Source organism: Oncorhynchus masou, chromosome 6, assembly GCF_036934945.1.
Source record: "Oncorhynchus masou masou isolate Uvic2021 chromosome 6, UVic_Omas_1.1, whole genome shotgun sequence".
Taxonomy (NCBI): Eukaryota; Metazoa; Chordata; class Actinopteri; order Salmoniformes; family Salmonidae; genus Oncorhynchus; species Oncorhynchus masou.
Window position 1 is genome coordinate 16,230,441 of NC_088217.1, and position 21,436 is coordinate 16,251,876.

At 43.7% G+C, this 21,436-nt stretch overlaps 1 protein-coding gene across 2 annotated transcripts; it reads left to right on the forward strand.

Moving 5' to 3' along the window:
• Positions 1 to 799: 799 nt before the first annotated feature.
• On the forward strand, positions 800 to 15,108 carry LOC135541417 (bridging integrator 2-like). 2 transcript variants are annotated; one of them, XM_064967653.1, is made up of 13 exons: positions 800 to 1,038; positions 1,384 to 1,553; positions 2,553 to 2,633; positions 4,046 to 4,100; positions 4,863 to 4,957; positions 10,357 to 10,452; positions 10,633 to 10,740; positions 10,842 to 10,927; positions 11,038 to 11,113; positions 11,314 to 11,396; positions 11,545 to 12,241; positions 13,982 to 14,074; positions 14,574 to 15,108. In XM_064967653.1, the coding sequence occupies exons 2-13, from the start codon at positions 1,461 to 1,463 to the stop codon at positions 14,634 to 14,636; spliced, it is 1,626 nt and encodes a 541-aa protein (XP_064823725.1). In that variant the 5' UTR covers positions 800 to 1,038; positions 1,384 to 1,460; the 3' UTR covers positions 14,637 to 15,108. The 2 variants fall into 2 exon arrangements, with proteins under 2 accessions (XP_064823725.1, XP_064823724.1); XM_064967652.1 differs by having other exon boundaries at positions 801 to 1,038; positions 14,571 to 15,108.
• The last annotated feature ends 6,328 nt before the right edge of the window (positions 15,109 to 21,436 follow it).

A 21,436-nucleotide genomic window follows, 5' to 3' on the forward strand; every position in this document is an offset into this window, starting at 1 on the left:
AAAAACTGGAAACTCCAGAAGGGTGCAATTGCAGCCCACAATTCGGGGAGTTCCTGCATCTGCAAGAACCCTTTCTTTATAATTCTATTGGTTCATTTTTAAGTTAGGTACACGAGCAGGATGCGCTCCAGTACAGTAGGTGGAAGTAATGCACCTTAACATTGGAAGAAGAGGCGGGGGTGACAACATCAGCATAGATAGAACAAGGAGCAGTTAGAGTAATTTATAAATATGTAGCTTTGACAGTGTCCTTTGTTCCCACCCATCAGGCACCACTTTCCAGAAGTTCTGTTAACAATGGCAGGTGTTCAGCAGGCGGTCTAAGATACTGTGTGCTAAGTAGAAAGACTACAGTAGGCAGGTGAATTATTTATTTAACGAGGCAAGTCAGTTAAGAACAAATTCTTATTTACAATGACAGCCTAGGAACAGTGGGTTAACTGCCTTGTACAGAGGTAGAAGAACATGTTTTTACCTTGTCAGCTCGTGGATTTGATCTAACAACATTTCAGTTACTGGCCCAATGCTCTAACCACTAGGCTACCTGCCACCCATTGCCCCAATGGCTGGCTGCAATCACACTCTATTCGGAAAATCACGGTTTTTAGCTAATTTACCATGACGTCACCAGGGCTGCCTTCATACGTTTTTACGTTCTGGAATATTAAATTGAATGGAAACAGTGGTGTCCTGAACGTCCAGTTTAAAAACGGGGAGAGGTTGGGTTGTGGGTTAGAGAATGGTGTCAGCATGGCCTCTTCTCTTTTAAAACGTCACTCATTGCTTCAAACCACACCCATCAAACGGGAGGAAACATACCCCAAAGTCTGTTCAAGAACGTTTTGGGGGTGGAAACGTGTCGTTCAGTACCAACCATTCAAGCGAACTGAACCCACCTCTAGATATAGAACAACAAATTAACGTTTTGTATTTTTCAGGTGATTAATATATTCATCCTGCGATCTACCTGTGTTTGGTTGCGCAAAAGCATTGCGTTTACTTGCTGATGACGGGATAAGCATGGTGTGAATCACGGAGGTGAGTCAAGTGTAGCCTTTATCATGTTGAAGCAATTTCTTGAATGTTGGGTAAATATCTCTAAAGACACCGCCTTCCTGCCGCAACGTAATATTCACAGACTATTTTACAAGTTTGAACCAAAGGATCGAGCATGTTTCATGTTGTCTGTCGACTTATTTTAAAACCAGCACGTTATTACCCGTTTCATTGCAAGATAACATTTTTAACAAGCAGTTAGCTGGCAAAAATATTATGTGGGTATACCACAGCTAAGGGGTGTGTGCGTGCGTGCGTGTGTGTGCGTGCGTGCTAGAGAGAGTCCTGTCTGAGATCGGTACTGACTCTCCCTCTCCGCGCCCTAAGTAACTCAACAAATATATAAGCACAAGAGCAGCGGCTTAACAAGAGGAATCATACATAGACCGGAGTGAGAAGACACGATGGCAGAGAACAAGATGGGGCCAAACATTGGGGCTGGGGCTGGAGGTTTTGCCAAACTGGTACAAAAGTCATTGAATCGAGCTCAGGAGAAGGTAAGCAACTAGTGAACCGCGGCATCTCTGTTACCCTGAAATCAAGATTGCCACAATACTTTAGGCTATTCTACACGACTATCCTTGGTATTTGGGCTACTTGAACTAGTGATGCTCATAAGTTATTGGCCTGTTTTATTCATATTGATATGATTATGGTGACAGTATGCCCACGTTGTCTGTTACAGTAATACAATTTCTTCAGACATAGTCTCTATCGATGCTGACTGTTGTCTGGGGGTTTGAGTGTCATCTGTTTGAAGAATCATTATGCTGAATGTAGGCCTTGATGTTGATATCTCCCAGCTTAATTCCTTGAGACAAATAAACTCAGTTCAAACAATATTCCATTGACCTTTTTATTTTTATAGCTAGCCTATATCAAGTTAGTTGTCTATTCCAATAGAAATCAGCTGAATTAACACGGTAGCCTTTATGGAGGAATTTCCATGGGCTTTGTCATTATTAGTTTGTTAATTCCTTTTTGTTGATGTTTTTGCAAATGCCACTTCCTGCCTCTGCTGTACACTTCCTCTCCCTTGCTACTCTTACTCTGTGGCTTTGTGGTTCACTGCTTGGCCTGGGTTCTGCTCTGCTAGTTTCACTTTGCTGCCAAAACCCTCAAAACATGACAGAGAGTGTAGTTTGATGTGTTTGTGTCAGCTATTGTAAAATTAAATCGGTTGAGTTGTGCCCAAGTTCCATCCTATCATTTGCGGTCAACCACAGAGGTCATTTTTGGGAAGGGGAATGCTAGAAATGATGTTGGCCTCTGTATAGAAAATAGTGTGGCCTTTATCCTATTACAGTTCGCTTTTTAACTAGTTGACTAGAATCATTATGGAATACAACATAGGGCCTAATATAATGTAAGTGCGATTGTTAGTACCTCACACTGATAAACCTCAACAACAGTACCTGTTTAGAAACTCCAGTCTTTTTAATGTTGTCTGAAACCTGTGGATAGGTCACCAGCTGTTTGTTTTCATCTTGTCATAGGTCATGCAGAAGCTGGGTAAGAACATGGAGACAAAAGATGAACAGTTTGAGCAGTACTCCCAGAACCTTCTCAAACAACAGGTACCAATGAAGAAAATTCAGACATCGCCAATCAAAAATAAACATTCAACCATGTTATTTTTGCAAAGCCTATTAGATTCTGAGTTTGGACATTTGTTTGTATGTGAAAACTATTTCTAAGATGCATACTTTCAGTTGTTACGAACTTGCACTACCGGTGCTGGCACAGGAGCAGATCTAATACATCTGTGTTCCAGCGGCATAAGCGGTTTACATTTCTTAAATCGTTTGAAAGATTGCTCAGAAAACCAGGTGTTTGAATCAGCGTATGCGGACTTCAATTTTGACCTTACGCCAATTTAACATAAGCAGAGTAAAGTTTTGACATGGCTATTGCTATACCTGGCCGACTGCCATAATTAGTGTAATGTCGAATTATTAGTGTGCATGTTAACATACTGACTGATACATAAAGTTTGTATCGATGTGCAACATATATTAGGTAATGAGTCGTACTGACTGTTGGCTGCTCAAGTCTCTTCATCCACTAAGTCACTTAAGGACCATATTCACACGACTGAAACCTTTTTGCATGGCTAATTTAATGGATCTAAACTCCAGGCATTTGGAACGGTGGTCTTCCTTGCACTTTGTTTACATTCTTAGTTTTTCCATGTAATTTTACTGGCTGATATGCTGTCAAATGGCTTACTAACTCTAGCCACTGGTCACTGTTCAGTGATATATTCGGTTTATATCTTGAAAGGGAGCCATATCTGATGTTAGGTTAACCGTTTAACTGCCCTCAGAGCTGTGTGCCATCTTAAATCTCTGTGTTTTGGGGCATTTTACCAAATCCGCATGTTTCATTTGAGAAAAAGTAATTAGTCTAAACATTTTCTCAAAAATAATTTAAATAAATTCCATGACAACCTGTCCGTTAACCTCTGACTTCTCAGCTCTGACCAATTTTGTGCATGCCGATAACATGACATGTCACAGGAAGGAGCTCCACCCGTAGACAGTTTTCACTCTTATATCGTACTCCTATTACGAAACCGAGTAGGACGCACCTGTGAGATTTTCACCAGACTGTCTTGTTTAAAACAATATCCTCCTTTATACTGAAATGTTTTTAAAGTCATTAGTTTCTCTTGTTCCTTGAAGCAGAAAAATAGAACCATTTGACTTGTTTGAAAAGGTCCTCCTTGTTTTTAAAGGGACATAGTGAAATTGAAAATACTTAAGTGTCACTTTTAATACTCATACACTTTGTACTGTTATTGTTTGTGAAATGTTCCTGAAACGTAACTGTACAACTTGAATTGTGAAGGTCCTGGTCTCTTAGAATTTTTATGGGAGATTTGTCTTCTGTAAAGGTGAAATCAAACTGGAAAGGGTCTTTTGATGGATGTTCTCACTGTAAGGAAAAAAATAACCCTCTCATAGTCTTCTATCTTTACAACCAACAGAATGATGGCGGCAGGCTATCTAAAGACGTCAAAGCATACTTCAGTGCAGTGAAAGGTAGGATCTGTCTACATCTCAATCCATAGCAGAGGACTGTTAAACTGTTTCATATAGTAGGAGGGCTATACCTTGTACAGTACTGTTCAACTTAACACACTGGCCAGTTTTTAATAAAAAAATAAAAAAATCTCCCTATTTTAAACTGACCTTACTTTCAAAACCTCTCTGGTAGCATAACTGTCAATTTATAAAAACAAATAACTACCAGCCATTTAAAAGGGCCGACTCTGCAAATGAATGTGTTATTCATTTGAGCAGGAATAATAATGTTTGTTTTTTTGTGCTACCATTTGCATACCAGTTCAAGTGAAGCCCATCTTGTTTTGACCTTTAAGTGTAGGTGTAGCCGAATCTGCAGTGTGCCACAAATCCAAAACCACTTCATCTAAATGTGCCGTCCATGCTGATTTCTGTCATCTGAGCTGTTTAAAGGCCAAAAGTTTGGTGCTATTCATTAGTGCACACCAAAGCAAAATGTTTTGCAACAGAAAACAAGCGTTTCTTATTGGAAAAGTTCAGATTCTGTTTCCATCAGTTTGGTGCCTAATGAATACAACCCTAGTTTCAAACATTCAACCCACATCCCCAGACTCTGACCCTTGGTCTAGCCAACAAGGTATCTGTTAGGCAAGCTATCCATCTACACAAATGTCTACTTTCTCACTTGGCTGTCCTAAACAATAGCTATTAGCTTTATAGTGTCATCTAAACGCATTCGTTTTGCTCTCGTTCACACGTTCCTTCTGTCCTTCTCCACAGTGATGCATGAGACTTCCAAGCGACTGTCCCAGACGTTAAGAGATGTCTACGAATCTGACTGGCAGGGAGGAGAGGACCTATCTGTCATCATGGAGGTGGGTCATAGAGATGGGTGTTTTCAGACAAGTGGATTTTTTTGAGGAGGAAGACCCGCTGATGAAGATCTATTGACCAAAATGTTGGTCTGAGAACCATTAAATAAGAGGAGAGTATACAGTAATACCAGAGTTTCATTTTTAAAGACTACAGTTAGGCAAAAGTGCTTTTCATGTTTCAGGTGAGGCAGTTCTTTCGGTGTGTATTTATAATAATTGTTAGTATACACACATGGTGACTGGATTCATCAGGAAGTCTATAGGGGATTTTCCCACTGTACGAATTAAACCTATCCGATCTAGAAACCATAGATAGATGGCAGCATTCGCGCAAAAATGAAAGCGTGAACCACTGCATTTAACCACGGCACAGTGACTGGGAATATGGTAGAGTACAAACAGTGTAGTTATGCCCTCCGTAAGTCAATCAGAGGCAAAACGTCAGTACATAGACCAAGTGTATTCGCAATTCAACAGCTCAGACACCAGACTTATGTGGCAGGGACTCCAGACAATCATAGCTTGTTTTCCCTTTATAATCTATGTTGGGGACATCGTCTTGCTCCCTGAAACAAGCTAAACACCTTCACCCACTTCAAGGGAAACAGTACTGCCGATGCAGGCTACCGTGAGCTCTCGTGCTCTGTGGCTGACATGAGTAAGACATTTTAAGTGTGTTAACCCTCGCAAGGCTGCCGGTCCAGGCGGCATCCCTAGCATCGTCTTCAGAGCATGCACAGACATATTCAATCTCTCCCTATCCCAGTCTGTTGTCCACACTTGCTTCACACTTCGCTTCCAAGAAAGCGAAGGTAGCTAAACTAAATGACTATTGCCTGTAGCACTCACTTCTGTCATCATGAAGTGCTTTGAGAGACTAGTCAAGGATCATATCACCTCCACCTTACCTGACACCCTAGACCCACTTCAATTTGCATACCTCCCCATCAGATCCCATCTGGCTAAGAGGAATACTTATGTAAGAATGCTGTTCATTGACTAGAGCTCAGCCTTCAACACCATAGTACCCTCCAAGCTCATCATTAACCTCCGGGCCCTGGGTCTGAACCCTGCCCTGTACAACTGGGTCCTGGACTTCCCGACGGGCCGCCCTCAGGTGGTGAGGTTAGGTAGCAACACATCTGCCATGCTGCTCCTCAGCGCGGACCCCACAAGGGTGCATGTTCAGCCCCCACCCTGTACTCTCTATTAACCCATGACTGTGTTGCCACGCACGCCTTCAACACAATCATCAAGTTTGCAGACGACACAACAGATGTCGGCCTGATTACCAATGACAAGACAGCCTACAGGGAGGAGGTGAGGGCCCTGGCGGAGTGGTGCCGTGAAAATAACCTCATGTCAATAAAACGAAGGAGCTGATCATGGGAGACAACAGGGGGAGCATGCACCCATCCACATCGAAGGGGCTGCAGTGGAGAAGGTGAAAAGCTTCAAGTTCCCCGTTGTACACATCACTGACAATCTGAAATGGTCCACCCACACAGTGTGGTGGAGAAGGTGCAACAGCGCCTCTTCAAACTCAGGAGACTGAAGAAATTAGTCTTGGCCCCAAAGAACCACTAATTTTTACAGATGCACCATTGAGAGCATCCTATCGGGCTGTATCACCGCCTGGTACGGCAAATGCAGCGAATGAAACCGCAGGGCTCTCCAGACGGTGGTGCGGTCTGCCCAACACATCACAGGGGGCACACTGCCTGCCCTACAGCACCTGGTGTCACAGGAAGGCCAAGAAAATGATCAAGGACCTCAGCCACCCGAGCCACGGCTTGTTACCCCGCTACCATCCAGAAGGCGAGGTCAGTACAGGTGCATCAAAGCTGGGACAGAGACCAAAGCTGTTTTTCAGTCTCAAGGCCATCAGACTGTTAAATAGTCACCACTAGCCGGTACCCTGCCCTGAACTTTAGTCACTGTTATTAGCCGGCTACCACCCGGTATTCAACCATGCACCATAGAGACTGCTACCCTGTGTGCAAAGTCATTGAACACGGGTCACTTTGATAATGTTAACGTACTGTTTTACACACTTCATATGTTTGTACTGTATTCTAGTCAAGGCCATCCTGTTCAACGATTGCTGTACATATTCTTCAGATATACTAAATATTCTATCCACATACTGTCTAAACATCCCATCTCACTCACAGACGCATAAATAAACAAACAAACTGGTTGGTTCGAGCCCTGAATGCTGATTAGACTGTAAACTCTCCTTCCAGACTCACATTAAGCATCTCCAAGCCAAAATTACACCGAGAATCGGCTTCCTATTTCGCAACAAAGAATCCTTCACTCATGCTGCCAAATATACCCTCGTAAAACTGACTGTCCTACTGATCCTTGACTTCGGCAATATAATTTACAAAATAGCCTCCAACACTCTACTCAGACTACATCCAATTTGCTATCACAGTGTCATCTGTTTTATCACCAAAGCCCCATATACTACCCACCACTGCAACCTGTATGCTCTTGTTGGTTGGCCCTCGCTTCATATTTGTCGCCAAACCCACTGGCTCCAGGTCATCAATAAGTATTTTCTAGGTAAAGCCCCACCTTAACTCAGCTCACTGGTCACCATAGCAGCACTCACTCGTAGCACGCGCTCCAGCAGGTACAGTTGAAGTCGGAAGTTTACGTACACTTAGGTTGGAATCATTAAAACTTGTTTTAAAACCACTTCACAAATGTATTGTTAACGAACTGCAGTTTTGGCAAGTCGGTTACGACATCTACACTGTGCATAACACAAGTCATTTTTCCAGCAATTGTTTAGACAGATTATTTCACTTATAATTCACTGTATCACAATTCCAGTGGGTCAGAGGTTTACGTACACTAAGTTGACTGTGCCTTTAAACAGCTTGGAAAATGCCAGAAAAATTATGTAATGCTTCTGATAGGCTAATTGACATCATTTGTGTCAATTGGAGGTGTACCTGTGGATGTATTTCAAGGCCTACATTTAAACTCAGTGCCTCTTTGCTTGACATCATGGGAAAAACAAAAGAAATCAGCCAAGACCTCAGACAAAAAATTGCTGGAGGAAACTGGTACCATAAAGAAGCCAGACTACGGTTTGCAACTGCACATGGGGACAAAGATTGTACTTTTTGGAGAAATGTCCTCTGGTCTGCTTAAACAAAAATAGAACTGTTTGGCCATAATGACCATCGTTACGTTTGGAGGAAAAAGGGGGAGGCTTGCAAGCTAAAGAACACCATCCCAACCGTGAAGCACGGGGGTGGCAGCATCATGTTGTGGGGGTACTTTGCTGCAGGAGGGACTGGTGCACTTCACAAAATAGATGGCATCATGAGGTAGGAAAATGATGTGGATATATTGAAGCAACATCTCAAGATATCAGGAAGTTACAGCTTGGTTGCAAATGGGTCTTCCAAATGGTTAATGACCCCAAGCATACTTCCAAAGTTGTGGCAAAATGGCTTAAGGACAACAAAGTCAAGGAATTGGAGTGGCCATCTCAAAACCCTGACCTCAGTCCTATAGAACATTTGTGGGCAGAACTGAAAAAGCGTGTGCGTGCAAGGAGGCCTACAAACCTGACTCAGTTACACCAGCTCTGTCAGGAGGAATGGGCCAAAATTCACCCAACTTATTGTGGGAAGCTTGTGGAAGGCTACCTGAGACATTTGACCCAGGTTAGGCAATTTTAAAGGCAATGCTACCAAATACACTCCATTAGTATGTGAAACTTCTGACCCACTGGGAATGTGATAAAGAAATAAAAGCTGAAATCATTCTCTACTAATATTCTGACATTTCTTATTCTTAAAATAAAGTGGTGATCCTAACTGACCTAAAATGGGGAATTTTTACTAGGATTAAATGTCAGGAATTGTGAAAAACTGAGTTTAAATGTATTTGGCTAAGGTGTATGTGAACTTCTGACTTCAATTGTAGACCTTTCTATTGTGTTATTGACTGTACGTTTGTTTATTCTACGTGTAACTCTTGTTGTTTTTGTCGCACTGTTTTGCTTTATCTTGGCCAGGTCGCAGTTGTAAATGAGAACTTGTTCTCAACTGGCCTACCTGGTTAAATAAAAAAATTAAAATTGTCTGACATCCCTGGTATATCAGACCGTATAACAAAAGGTTGAATTTTACTGCTATAATTACGTTGGTAACCAGTTTATAACAGCAATAAGGCACCTCTGGGGTTTGTGGCATATGGCCAATATACCACGACTAAGGGCTGTATCCAGGCACTATGCTTTGTGGACGTATACCACGACTAAGGGCTGTATCCTGGCACTCCGCTTTGTGGACGTATACCACGACTAAGGGCTGTATCCTGGCACTCCGCTTTGTGGACGTATACCATGGCTAAGGGCTGTCCAGGAACTCCACGTTGTGGACGTATACCACGGCTAAGGGCTGTATCCTGGCACTCCGCTTTGTGGACGTATACCACGACTAAGGGCTGTATCCAGGCACTCCGCTTTGTGGACGTATACCACGACTAAGGGCTGTATCCAGGCACTCCGCTTTGTGGACGTATACCACAGCTAAGGGCTGTATCCTGGCACTCCGCTTTGTGGACGTATACCACGACTAAGGGCTGTATCCAGGCACTCCGCTTTGTGGACGTATACCACAGCTAAGGGCTATATCCTGGCACTCCGCTTTGTGGACGTATACCACAGCTAAGGGCTGTATCCAGGCACTCCGCTTTGTGGACGTATACCACGACTAAGGGCTATATCCTGGCACTCCGCTTTGTGGACGTATACCACGACTAAGGGCTATATCCTGGCACTCCGCTTTGTGGACGTATACCACGACTAAGGGCTATATCCTGGCACTCCGCTTTGTGGACGTATACCACGACTAAGGGCTATATCCTGGCACTCCGCTTTGTGGACGTATACCACGACTAAGGGCTATATCCTGGCACTCCGCTTTGTGGACGTATACCACGACTAAGGGCTATATCCTGGCACTCCGCTTTGTGGACGTATACCATGACTAAGGGCTATATCCTGGCACTCCGCTTTGTGGACGTATACCACGACTAAGGGCTATATCCTGGCACTCCGCTTTGTGGATGTATACCACACCCCCTCGGGCCTTATTGCTTAAATATTACACACACTCTGGACTCTGAGATTGCTCGTCCTAATATTTCTAAATTCAATTTTTACTTTTTAAATGTTGTGTGTATTGTTAGATATTACTGCACTGTTAGAGCTAGGAACGCAAGCATTTCACTACACCGACAATAACTGCAATATCTTGCAAATACGTGTATGTGTCCAACAACATTTTATTTTATTTTGGCAAATGCATTACTGTTGTATAGTAGAAAGCAGCCTGAAGGTTTATTTCTAACATTTGTTTTTACTACAGAGTGAGGACTTGCTGTGGAATGATTATGAAGAGAAACTAACAGACCAGATAGTTCGCACCATGGAGAATTACACTGGACAATTTCATGAAGTCAAGGTAGCGTCTGCTATAATCTTATCAATTGTTTGTGGTCCGATAGAACTAGTTCACGTCAGAACTCTTCTTTCTCCATGTGTTTACATTGCTGATTGGTCCTAAAAACAATCATGAGAGACTAGTGCCATGTGGCTCATGGGAATTGTGCTCAGAAATATCGCTTCTCCCCCTGCCTCTTAGGAACGAGTAGCCAAACGTGGTCGGAAGCTCGTAGACTACGATTCCTCACGCCACCACTTGGAGGCGCTGCAGAATGCCAAGAAAAAAGACGATGCCAAAATCACCAAGGTGTGTTAAATTGAATCTATACAGCTTTTTTTTGTTGTTCTTTGTCTATGTATTTGGATAAAGACACTGAAAGCATTTGGACTCCATTTCTCTCTGATCAGGCAGAGGAGGAGTTCAACAAAGCCCAGAGTGTGTTTGAGGAAATCAACAAAGAGATGAGGGAGGAGCTTCCTGTTCTCTATCAAAGGTGATGTCAATGGATCACAGCACATCGGGGTCGTGTTCATTAGGCACCAAACGGGGAAACAGGGCTACTGTTGCTCTAGTATAACAGAACATTTTCCCTCTTGTCTAAAGCCGGATTGGATGTTACGTGACCGTCTTTCAAAACATTTCCAACCTGAGGGACGTCTTCTATAAGGAAATGAGTGTGGTAAGCCTGTTTTTTCCTACATTCTGATATGGATGTTATTCTCCCAAAAATAATAAAACATCAATATATTTAACACATCTTTATCACAGATCTAAATCATTTACTGTATGTGATGTAGTATAGTGTCTCACTGTTCAGATGAAGAAATGTACTGCAAGTCAACTGGTATTGACTAATAGAATAACCACGCTTGATTGCAGCTGAACCATGAGCTTTACAGCGTGATGAAGAAGCTGGAGACTCAGCATTCAGGAAAAGCTTTTATCATCAAGGGCTTTAACAGGTCAGTGTTTCAGATGACCATAAGAATCCACCACATTTGTTTAACCCCTTATAGTCTTTAGTTTTCTCATCAAGTCTAGAATCTGGGATCTAAGAATGTCCAACCTGCTAACCAGCCAGATCATCTCACCCTTTATATCCTCTCTTAGCACCAAGTCCAAGAAGAGAAAATCCCTGGTCATCTCAGCGCCCATCCCCTGTAACACAGCCTTCCCCTCGGAACACACAGCTCTCCACGCATCCACAGCCCCGGAGAACGGCAAAGAGACCTGTACCCAGAGCATCCCTGAGGAGCCCGCTGCCATCTCAGGAGAGGCTGACGAGGGCACTGGCACTGCGTACCCCTGCGTCTTCACCTCCGACCTCTCGGACGAGTTGCGCTCCAACGGCACCACTACACCCAATAGATGGTCGGCGTCCGACAGCGACGTCGCTTCAGAGGGTCTGAGTGACCTCCAAGATGGAGATGCTTTGGAGGAGCAGGGCCTTAGCCAATTGCAGGACTCCTCTGCCATAGAAGAGCAGGTTCAAAGGTCAGAGGTGACCTCTGGAGGTGAGGTCATTACCAGTCAGAAGGCTGTGGCTGAGTCCACAGAGAGCAAAGTCCTACATGACACTGACCAGGCTAATCTTCCAGAGCATGGCAAAGCCAAGGCTCCACCGCGTCCTGCGCCACAACTTTCCTTACCCCACTCTGAGAGGCACTCCTTCCCCCCTGCAGAGGCCAGCCAAGTGGAGGTGGTGGAAGAGAAGGGAGAAAGAGCTTCCCAGGTGCTGCAGGCAGGTGACACCGAGAGCACTGGAAATGACTCGGACTCCCAGAATCCACCTGGTTTCATTTACAAGGTTATTCCCTTTGATAGTAATGGTATTCTCTTTATAATATATTATAGTGTGGTGTGTACAGTGGGGAGAACAAGTATTTGATAACCTGCAAAATCGGCAGTGTTTCCTACTTACAAAGCATGTAGAGGTCTAATTTTTATCATAGGTACACTTCAATTGTGAGAGACGGAATCTAAAACAAAAATTCAGAAAATCACATTGTATGATTTTTAAGTAATTAATTTGCATTTTATTGCATGACATAAGTACTTGATAGATCAGAAAAGCAGAACTTAATATTTGGTACAGAAACCTTTGTTTGCAATTACAGAGACCATACGTTTCCTGTAGTTCTTGACCAGGTTTGCACACACTGTAGCAGGGATTTTGGCCCACTCCTCCATACATACCTTCTCCAGATCCTTCAGGTTTCGGGGCTGTCGCTGGGCAATACGGACTTTCAGCTCCCTCCAAAGATTTTCTTTTGGGTTCAGGTCTGGAGACTGGCTAGGCCACTCTAGGACCTGGAGATGCTTCTTACGGAGCCACTCCTTAGTTGCTCTGGCTGTGTGTTTCGGGTCGTTGCCATGCTGGAAGACCCAGCCACGACCCATCTTCAATGCTCTTACTGAGGGAAGGAGGTTGTTGGCCAAGATCTCGTGATACATGGCCCCATATATCCTCCCCTCAATACGGTGCAGTCGTCCTGTCCCCTTTGCAGAAAAGCATCCCCAAAGAATGTTGATTCCACCTCCATGCTTCACGGTTGGGATGGTGTTCTTGGGGTTGTACTTATCCTTCTTCTAGCTCCAAACACGGCGAGTGGAGTTTAGACCAAAAAGCTCTAATTTTGTCTCATCAGACCACATGACCTTCTCCCATTCCTCCTCTGGATCATCCAGATGGTCATTGGAAAACTTCAGACGGGCCTGGACTTGTGCTGGCTTGAGCAGGGGGACCTTGCATGTGCTGCAGGGTTTTAATCCATGACGGCGTAGTGTGTTACTAATGGTTTTCTTTGAGACTGTGGTCCCAGCTCTCTTCAGGTCATTGACCAGGTCCTGCCGTGTAGTTCTAGGCTGATCCCTCACCTTCCTCATGATCATTGATGCCCCACGAGGTGAGATCTTGCATGGAGCCCCAGACCAAGGGTGATTGACCATCATCTTGAACCTCTTCCATTTTCTAATAATTGCGCCAACAGTTGTTGCCTTCTCACCAAGCTACTTGCCTATTGTCCTGTAGACCATCCCAGCCTTGTGCAGGTCTACAATTTAACCCTGATGTCCTTACACAACTCTCTGGTCTTGGCCATTGTGGAGAGGTTGGAGTCTGTTTGATTGAGTGTGTGGACAGGTGTCTTTTATACAGGTAACGAGTTCGAACAGGTGCAGTTAATACAGGTAATGAGTGGAGAACAGGAGGGCTTCTTAAAGAAAAACTAACAGGTCTGTGAGAGCTGGAATTCTTACTGTTTGGTAGGTGATCAAATACTTATGTCATGCAATAAAATGCAAATTAATTACTTAAAAAATCCAGAAAATCACATTGAATGATTTTTAAGTGTACTTTATGGGCGCAGTCCTAGCTTGAGATTCCATTGACATCAGTTCATGATTTACAATGCGAACGATTGAAGCTTGAGCCTTACATGAGGGAAATAAAGTTCTTAGCACTTCAGTTCAAAATGTAATATTTTGATGAAACATTTGTGCTGAGTATTTGTCTAACAGAGTTGTTTATGTGGTGGTGTGATATCAGGGAGTGGCGCTCGAGGGTCACATTTCAGAAGATGGCACACTGCAGTATGACGTGGAAGACCTGATTCTAATCCTCGCCGACACAGAGGAGAAGGTGTGTGTGTGCATGTATATACAATATTTGGATTCATGTTAGCCTGTCTCCTTGGTGTAGTTTAACTTCCAAATAGGACCGCTAAGTAAGTAATACTAAAGGTCATAGTCTTAAACTGAGCACTGAATTTGAACGGTGCATCAGACTGTAACACCGAATTTGAAAGTTTCCCCACATGCGTGTCACTTTAGAATTATTGGGATTTTCAGCACATTATGTAGCAAGTTGAGCCAACATGGTATTGCTTTGATTTTGTTGACACTTTCATGGTTTCCTTTTTATCAAGATTGCAGAAATTATCCTTTATTCACAAAGCGTCCCAGAGTAGGAGTGCTGATCTAGGATCAGTTTAGTCTTTTAGGACAAAATGAATGAGAACGGGGACCTGATTCAAGATCAGCACTCCTACTTTGAGACGCGTAATGAAAATTGGCCCTGATCTCTCTTAAAAGGTGAGTAATATGGTGTGTTTTTGTTAACCTTGACCTCACTACAGCAGGAAGGCATGGCCAAGGTGGTGAGGGAGAAGACATGTATTGAGCAGGGAGATCTGCCAGAATGAGCCAATTTGTACCTGTCATTCCTGTCTTCCCCTCGAGCTGTGGTGACCCATTCAGTGTGCATGTGCTAGTCAGAACATTTCCGACTTGCTAACTGGTTGTCGTTATACACGTGCCGCGCTCAACCAGTGAGCAAGTTGGAGTTCTGATTAGCACAGCGGCACAAACAATGGCAATGGACGGAGATGGTATGGGTGTGGAGGACTTCGTAAGAAGAGAAAGAGGAAAAACAGGAACACAAGCCCTATTAATCACACGCTTCCATGTCTCAACTTGTTGGAAGATAACGATGAGTGTCATACTTACTGAGAGAATGTTCTTTTGTTAACACATGTTTTTGATATACAATATTTTGGCCTTGTTTGTGTTAACATTGTGTAATGTAATCTCGAAACTGTGAAACGTATTGAAACCATTTTTTTATATTGATGCCATTGAAAGAGTTGTAGTTTAATAAAGTTATGTGAGAGAGGAGTGGTGTTGTTGAAATAGCTAAAAGAATAGCATTTTTACTGTTCTAATAGGTTGCAAGGGTCTGCTTTAGCTTTACTACTTAAGAAATAAGACCCGAGGTGGTGTGGTATATGGACAATATACCACGGCTAAGGGCTGTCCTGATGCACGGCGCAACGCAGAGTGCCTGGCCACAGCCCTGAGGTGTGGTATATGGACAATATACCACGGCTAAGGGCTGTCCTGATGCACGGCGCAACGCAGAGTGCCTGGCCACAGCCCTGAGGTGTGGTATATGGACAATATACCACGGCTAAGGGCTGTCCTGATGCACGGCGCAACGCAGAGTGCCTGGCCACAGCCCTGAGGTGTGGTATATGGACAATATACCACGGCTAAGGGCTGTCCTGATGCACGGCGCAACGCAGAGTGCCTGGCCACAGCCCTGAGGTGTGGTATATGGACAATATACCACGGCTAAGGGCTGTCCTGATGCACGGCGCAACGCAGAGTGCCTGGCCACAGCCCTGAGGTGTGGTATATGGACAATATACCACGGCTAAGGGCTGTCCTGATGCACGGCGCAACGCAGAGTGCCTGGCCACAGCCCTGAGGTGTGGTATATGGACAATATACCACGGCTAAGGGCTGTCCTGATGCACGGCGCAACGCAGAGTGCCTGGCCACAGCCCTGAGGTGTGGTATATGGACAATATACCACGGCTAAGGGCTGTCCTGATGCACGGCGCAACGCAGAGTGCCTGGCCACAGCCCTGAGGTGTGGTATATGGACAATATACCACGGCTAAGGGCTGTCCTGATGCACGGCGCAACGCAGAGTGCCTGGCCACAGCCCTGAGCTGTGGTATATTGGCCAAATATATGACAAACTGCCTGAGGTGCCTTATTGCTGTTATAAACTGGTTACCAATGTAATTAGAGCAGTAAGAATATTTTTTTGTCATACCCGTTGTATATGGTCTGCTATACCACTGCTGAAAGCCAATGAACATTCAGGGCTTGAACCACCCAGTTTCTAATATTCCATATTCCCATGAGTAGTCAAGCCCCTGTGTATCACATGTTACAACACAAGGTGGCGCTAGTGGTCTAACAAACTACAGAGATGACCCATTTTCACTTGAGGTGCTTTCCCATTCTTTTTTTTGTTGTTGCAGTGATTGTGAATATTAGTGTCAACTTCGTGGCCAACCTTGACACTTGGTGGGATAACCTCATTTTGTACCAGATGCAACCTATGTCGAGAGAAAAACGGATGATACTGTCAATTCATTTAGGATAATTCCAAAGAATCTGACAATAGGTACTCTAAATGGGTTATTTATTCATTAATATATAGTTACCATTTATTTGACTTTTTCTAAACTGCTGCATTCAATATTTTCAAATGAACAACATTTTTCTAAGTGTAATACAGGATATCAAAAGTATTGAGACAACTGTAAAATCCAGACATTTAAATGCTTTTTAAAGTTAAAGCTGCAAAAAAAGTTAAAGGTTATTGTAATATTTACTTAATATACAGTATCAGTCAAACGTTTGGACACACCTACTCATACCAGGGTTTTCCTTTATTTTTTACTGTTTTCTACATTTTAGAATTATAGTGAAGACACCAACTATGAAATAACACACATGGACTCATGTAGTAACCAAAAAAGTGTTAAACAAATTAAAATGTTTTATATTTGAGATTCTTCAAAGTAGCCAACCTTTGACAGCTTTGCACACTCTTGGCATTCTCTCAACCAGCTTCATGAGGTAGTCACCTGGAATGCATTTCAATTAACAGATGTGCCTTGTTTAAAAGTTAATTTGTGGAATTTCATTCCTTAATGCATTTGAGCTAATCAGTTGTGTTGTGACAAGGTAGGGCAGGAAACAGAAGAAAGCCCTATTTGGTAAAAGACCAAGTCCATATTATGGCAAGAACAGCTCAAATAAGCAAACAGTCCATTGTTACTTTAAGACATTTAAGACGTCAATCTAGACAATTGTAAGAACTTTGAAAATGTCTTCAAGTGCAGTCACAAAAGCATGAAGCGCTACGATGACACTGGCTCTCGTGAGGACCGCCACAGGAAAGGAAGACCCAGAGTTGCCTCTGCTGCAGAAGTTAACTGCACCTCAGATTGCGGCCCAAATGAATTCTTCATCAACTGTTTAGAGGCGACTGCGTGAATCAGGTCTTAATGGTCAAATTGCTGCAAAGAAACCACTACTAAAGGACACCAATAATAAGAAGAGACTTGCTTGGGCCAAAAAACATGAGCAATGGACATTAGACTGGAAATCTGCCGTTTGGTCCGAGTCCAAATGGGGAGATTTTGGGTTCCAACCGCCGTGTCTTTGTGAGATGCATAGTAGGTGAACGGATGATATCTGCATGTGTGGATCCCACCGTGACGCATGGAACTAAATTACTATCACCCCGTTGCACTCACTTCTGTCATCATGAAGTGCTTTGAGAGACTAGTCAAGGATCATATCACCTCCACCCTAGACCCACTTCAATTTGCTACCGCCCCAATTGGTTCACTGGTGATGCAATCGCCATCACACTGCCTGCCCTATTCCATCTGGACAAGAGGAATACCTATGTAAGAATGCTGTTTGCTGACTACAGCTCAGCATTTAACACCAGAGTACCCTCCGAACTTGCCATTAAGCTCGAGACACTGGGTCTCGACCCCGCCCTGTGCAACTGGGTCCTGGACCTTCTGACAGGCCGCCCATAGGTGGTGAGGGTGGGAAACATCTCCACCCCGCTGATCCTCAACACGGGGGCCCCACAAGGGTGCATTCTCAGCCCTCTCCTGTACTCCCTGTTCTCCCATGACTGCGTGGCCATGCACGCTTCAAACTCAATCATTAAGTTTACAGACGACACTACAGTGGTAGGCTTGATTACCAACAATGACGAGACGGCGTACAGGGATAAGGTGCGAAAATAAACTCTCAACATCAACAAAACACAGGAGATGATCATGGACTTCAGGAGACAGCACGAGGGAGCACCCCCATCCTCATTGATGGGACAGTAGTGGAGAAGGTGGGAAGTTTTAAGTTCCTCGCGTACACATCACAGACAAACTGAAATGGTCCACCCACACAGACAGTGTGGTGAAGAAGGTGCAACAGTGCCTCTTCAAAATCAGGAGGCTGAAGAAATTTGGCTTGTCATCTAAAACACTCACAAACTTTTACAGATGCAAAATCGAGAGCATCCTGTGGGGCTGTATCACCTCCTGGTATGGCAGCTGCTCTGCCCATAACCGGAAGGCTCTCCAGAGGGTAGTGAGGTCTGCACAACGCATCACCGGGGGCAAACTACCTGCCCTCCAGGACACCTACACACCACCTGATGTCACAAGAAGGCCAAAAAGATCATCAAGGACAACAACCACCCGAGCCGTGCCTGTTCACCCAGCTATCTTTCAGAAGGCGAGGTCAGCACAGGTGCATAAAAGCTGGGGCTGAGAGACTGAAAAACAGCTTCTTTCTCAAGGCCATCAGACTGTTAAACAGCAATCACTAACATTGAGGCTGCTGCCAACATACAGACTCAAATCTCTGACCAATTAAATAAATGGACTTAATAAAGGTATCACTAATCACTTTAAATAACGCCACTTTAATAATGTTTACATATCCTACATTACTCATCTCATATCTATATACAATAATCTATTCCATCTACTGCTTCTTGCCTATGCTGCACGGTCATCGCTCATTCATATATTTATATGTACACATTCTTATTCATCCCTTTATGTTTCTGTGTATAAGGTAGTTGATGTGAATTTGTTCGATTACTTGTTAGATATTACTCCATTGTCGGAACTAGAATCACAAGCATTTCGCTACACTCACATTAACATCTGCTAATCATGTGCATGTGACCAATACATTTTGATTTGAGTTGGAGGTGTGGAGGTGCTTGCTGGTGACACTGTCTGATTTGAAAAAAGTCATAAAATGTACTGGTTAATCTAAGTTCAACCAGCTTTGTAAAAAAATGTATTAGGGTAACGCTTCAACTTAAATATATTGACTTAAACTGGCTAGAAGTTTGTTACGTCAATCTTTATTTCAGCATAATAAACAGTTTCCCGTGTGTATCAAGAATGGTCCACCACCAAAGGACATCCAGCCAACTTGACAAAGGGTAGATGCATTGGAGTCAACATGGGCCAGCATCCCTGTGGAACGCTTTCGACACCTTGTAGAGTCTGTGCCCTGACGAGTTGAGGCTGTTCTGAGGTCAAAAGGGGGGTTCAACACAATATTAGGAAGGTGTTCCTAATGTTTGGTATTATCGGTGTATATACTGTATTTTATGAATAACTTATATCCAACGGTAATGTTTATTTACAGGGCTAATGGTGACTACTTCTAAACTTCCAAAGATCCAATCAACCTTGGATGAATGATTGTATACCTAGCTACACATTGAAATGGTGGTGTCCTTTTTGTTGGGTAAATTAGTCAATCAATCAAATGGATTTATAAAGGCCTTTTTACATCAGCAGATGTCACAAAGTGCTTATGCAGAAACGCAGCCTAAAACCCCAAAGAGCAAGCAATGCAGATGTAGAGGCACGGTGGCTAGGAATAAACTCCCTAGAAAGGCAGGAACCTAGAGAGGAACCAGGCTCTGAGAGGTGGCCAGTCTTCTGGCTGTGCCGGGTGGAGGTAACAGTACATGGACAAGATGTTCAAACGTTTATAGATGACCAGCAGGGTCAGATGTCAATGTAGCTAGCCTACATAATAAACCCAACCTCACTGAGAAATTACTTTAACATACAGCTTGTGTAAGAAAAGTTAGTTACTTTCAACTATTTAATGATATCTAAGTAGTCTACGCAAATTAATGTGGAAGCTGATCAGTGTCTAAATGTGTTTGTTTCAGCTGAGCTATCAAGTAAGCACAGCTTTTCAAAAGCTAAGCAGGGTACATACAGTAGAGGTAGGCATTTTTTTCTGAATTCCCAGTTGTCTTAAAAGCACAATTCTGCACAGATACTGGGCCAGTTTTGCACTTGCTTTCCAGGAAGGCGACTGGGTTGTCTTCCTCAGTAGAAATCCCCTTGTGACAGCTGTTCCAAGGTAATGGTGGAAAACATTTTGTTCATCAGTTTTTTTTGTGACGTGGTAATGACATTATAAATTACAGAAGTGATTTGAAATATGGTTTGACACAGTTGGAATTCTGTGTTGAAGGAGACAACAGGAGTAGGCAACACCAGCTTTACCAGAATCCAATCTCTTCCCCAATGGTAACATTTCAGTCTCGTATTGCTAGCTTATGTAGCCTTCAACAACCATCAATAAATTAGCCAGTCTAAACTGCAGGAAGCCATTCGAGGCCAGAGTACATGTTGATAACAGCTACAGGCGCCTTATCAATTTCCTCGCAAATTCCGCCCTATGGTTTAAGCACATTTCCTTCAGTTAAAGAGCAACGAGGTAATCTATGTTGCTACATCTATGCAGCAGTTCCTCTTTCATAAGGGAAAAACAGGAAACATTTTGTTCAAGTAAAATCTGCTCCATTCACTGTTGCGCAGGTTTTCCATTGGCTGACAAACTGGTAGAATACAGTATTTCAGATGTAGACTGGTTGAGAGTAAAGAAGTCTGAGGCCACCAAGCCTTCCCCTCCGGTCACTGTTGTCAGGACCCGGTTACGAACCTGGGTCTCCGGAGTGAGAAACAGTCACTTAACCAACTGAGCCACGAATAGTCAGCACAACCCAGAAGATGAGGCAGACACAGCAGTACTTAAGACGGTGTATTTAATAAAGTAAAAAGGAGAAGTCCTTCAATACAAAAATGGTAAATCCAAAAGGTGGTAGGAATAGCACAAAAAAGCCTTAAGAGATACTCAAAAACAAAAACAGAATTCCACAAGAGCATCCACCGGAATCGACAAGAATACACAGAACACTAGGGCTGGGTGCTAACATACAAACACAGAGCACAGAACTGAGGGAAACTAAGGGTTTAAATACAATCAGGGGAAACGAGGCACAGGTGCAAATAATAATGGGAATCAAGGGAAAAAACATAAGGTCAAAAAGCACAATGGGGGCATCTAGTGACCAAAACCCGGAACAACCCTGGCCAAATCCTGACAGAATCCCCCCTAGGAACGGCTCCTGACGTTCCTACCAGCTCTCTCAGGGTGGAGGGCCCTGAACTGACGAATGAGGTCAGGGTCCAGGATGTCTTTGGCAGGAACCCAGGAGCGCTCCTCGGGACCGTAGCCTTCCCAGTCCACCAGATACTGCCAGGACCGCTGCACCCGGCGGGAATCCAGTATC

Excerpts from the sequence above, each read along its gene's own strand:
- LOC135541417 (XM_064967652.1), top strand. The coding sequence starts at position 1,461 with ATGGCAGAGAACAAGATGGGGCCAAACATTGGGGCTGGGGCTGGAGGT. Across the intron at positions 10,928-11,037 it reads CTTCCTGTTCTCTATCAAAG|CCGGATTGGATGTTACGTGA; the intron begins GTGATGTCAATG and ends TCTTGTCTAAAG. Across the intron at positions 11,114-11,313 it reads TCTATAAGGAAATGAGTGTG|CTGAACCATGAGCTTTACAG; the intron begins GTAAGCCTGTTT and ends GCTTGATTGCAG.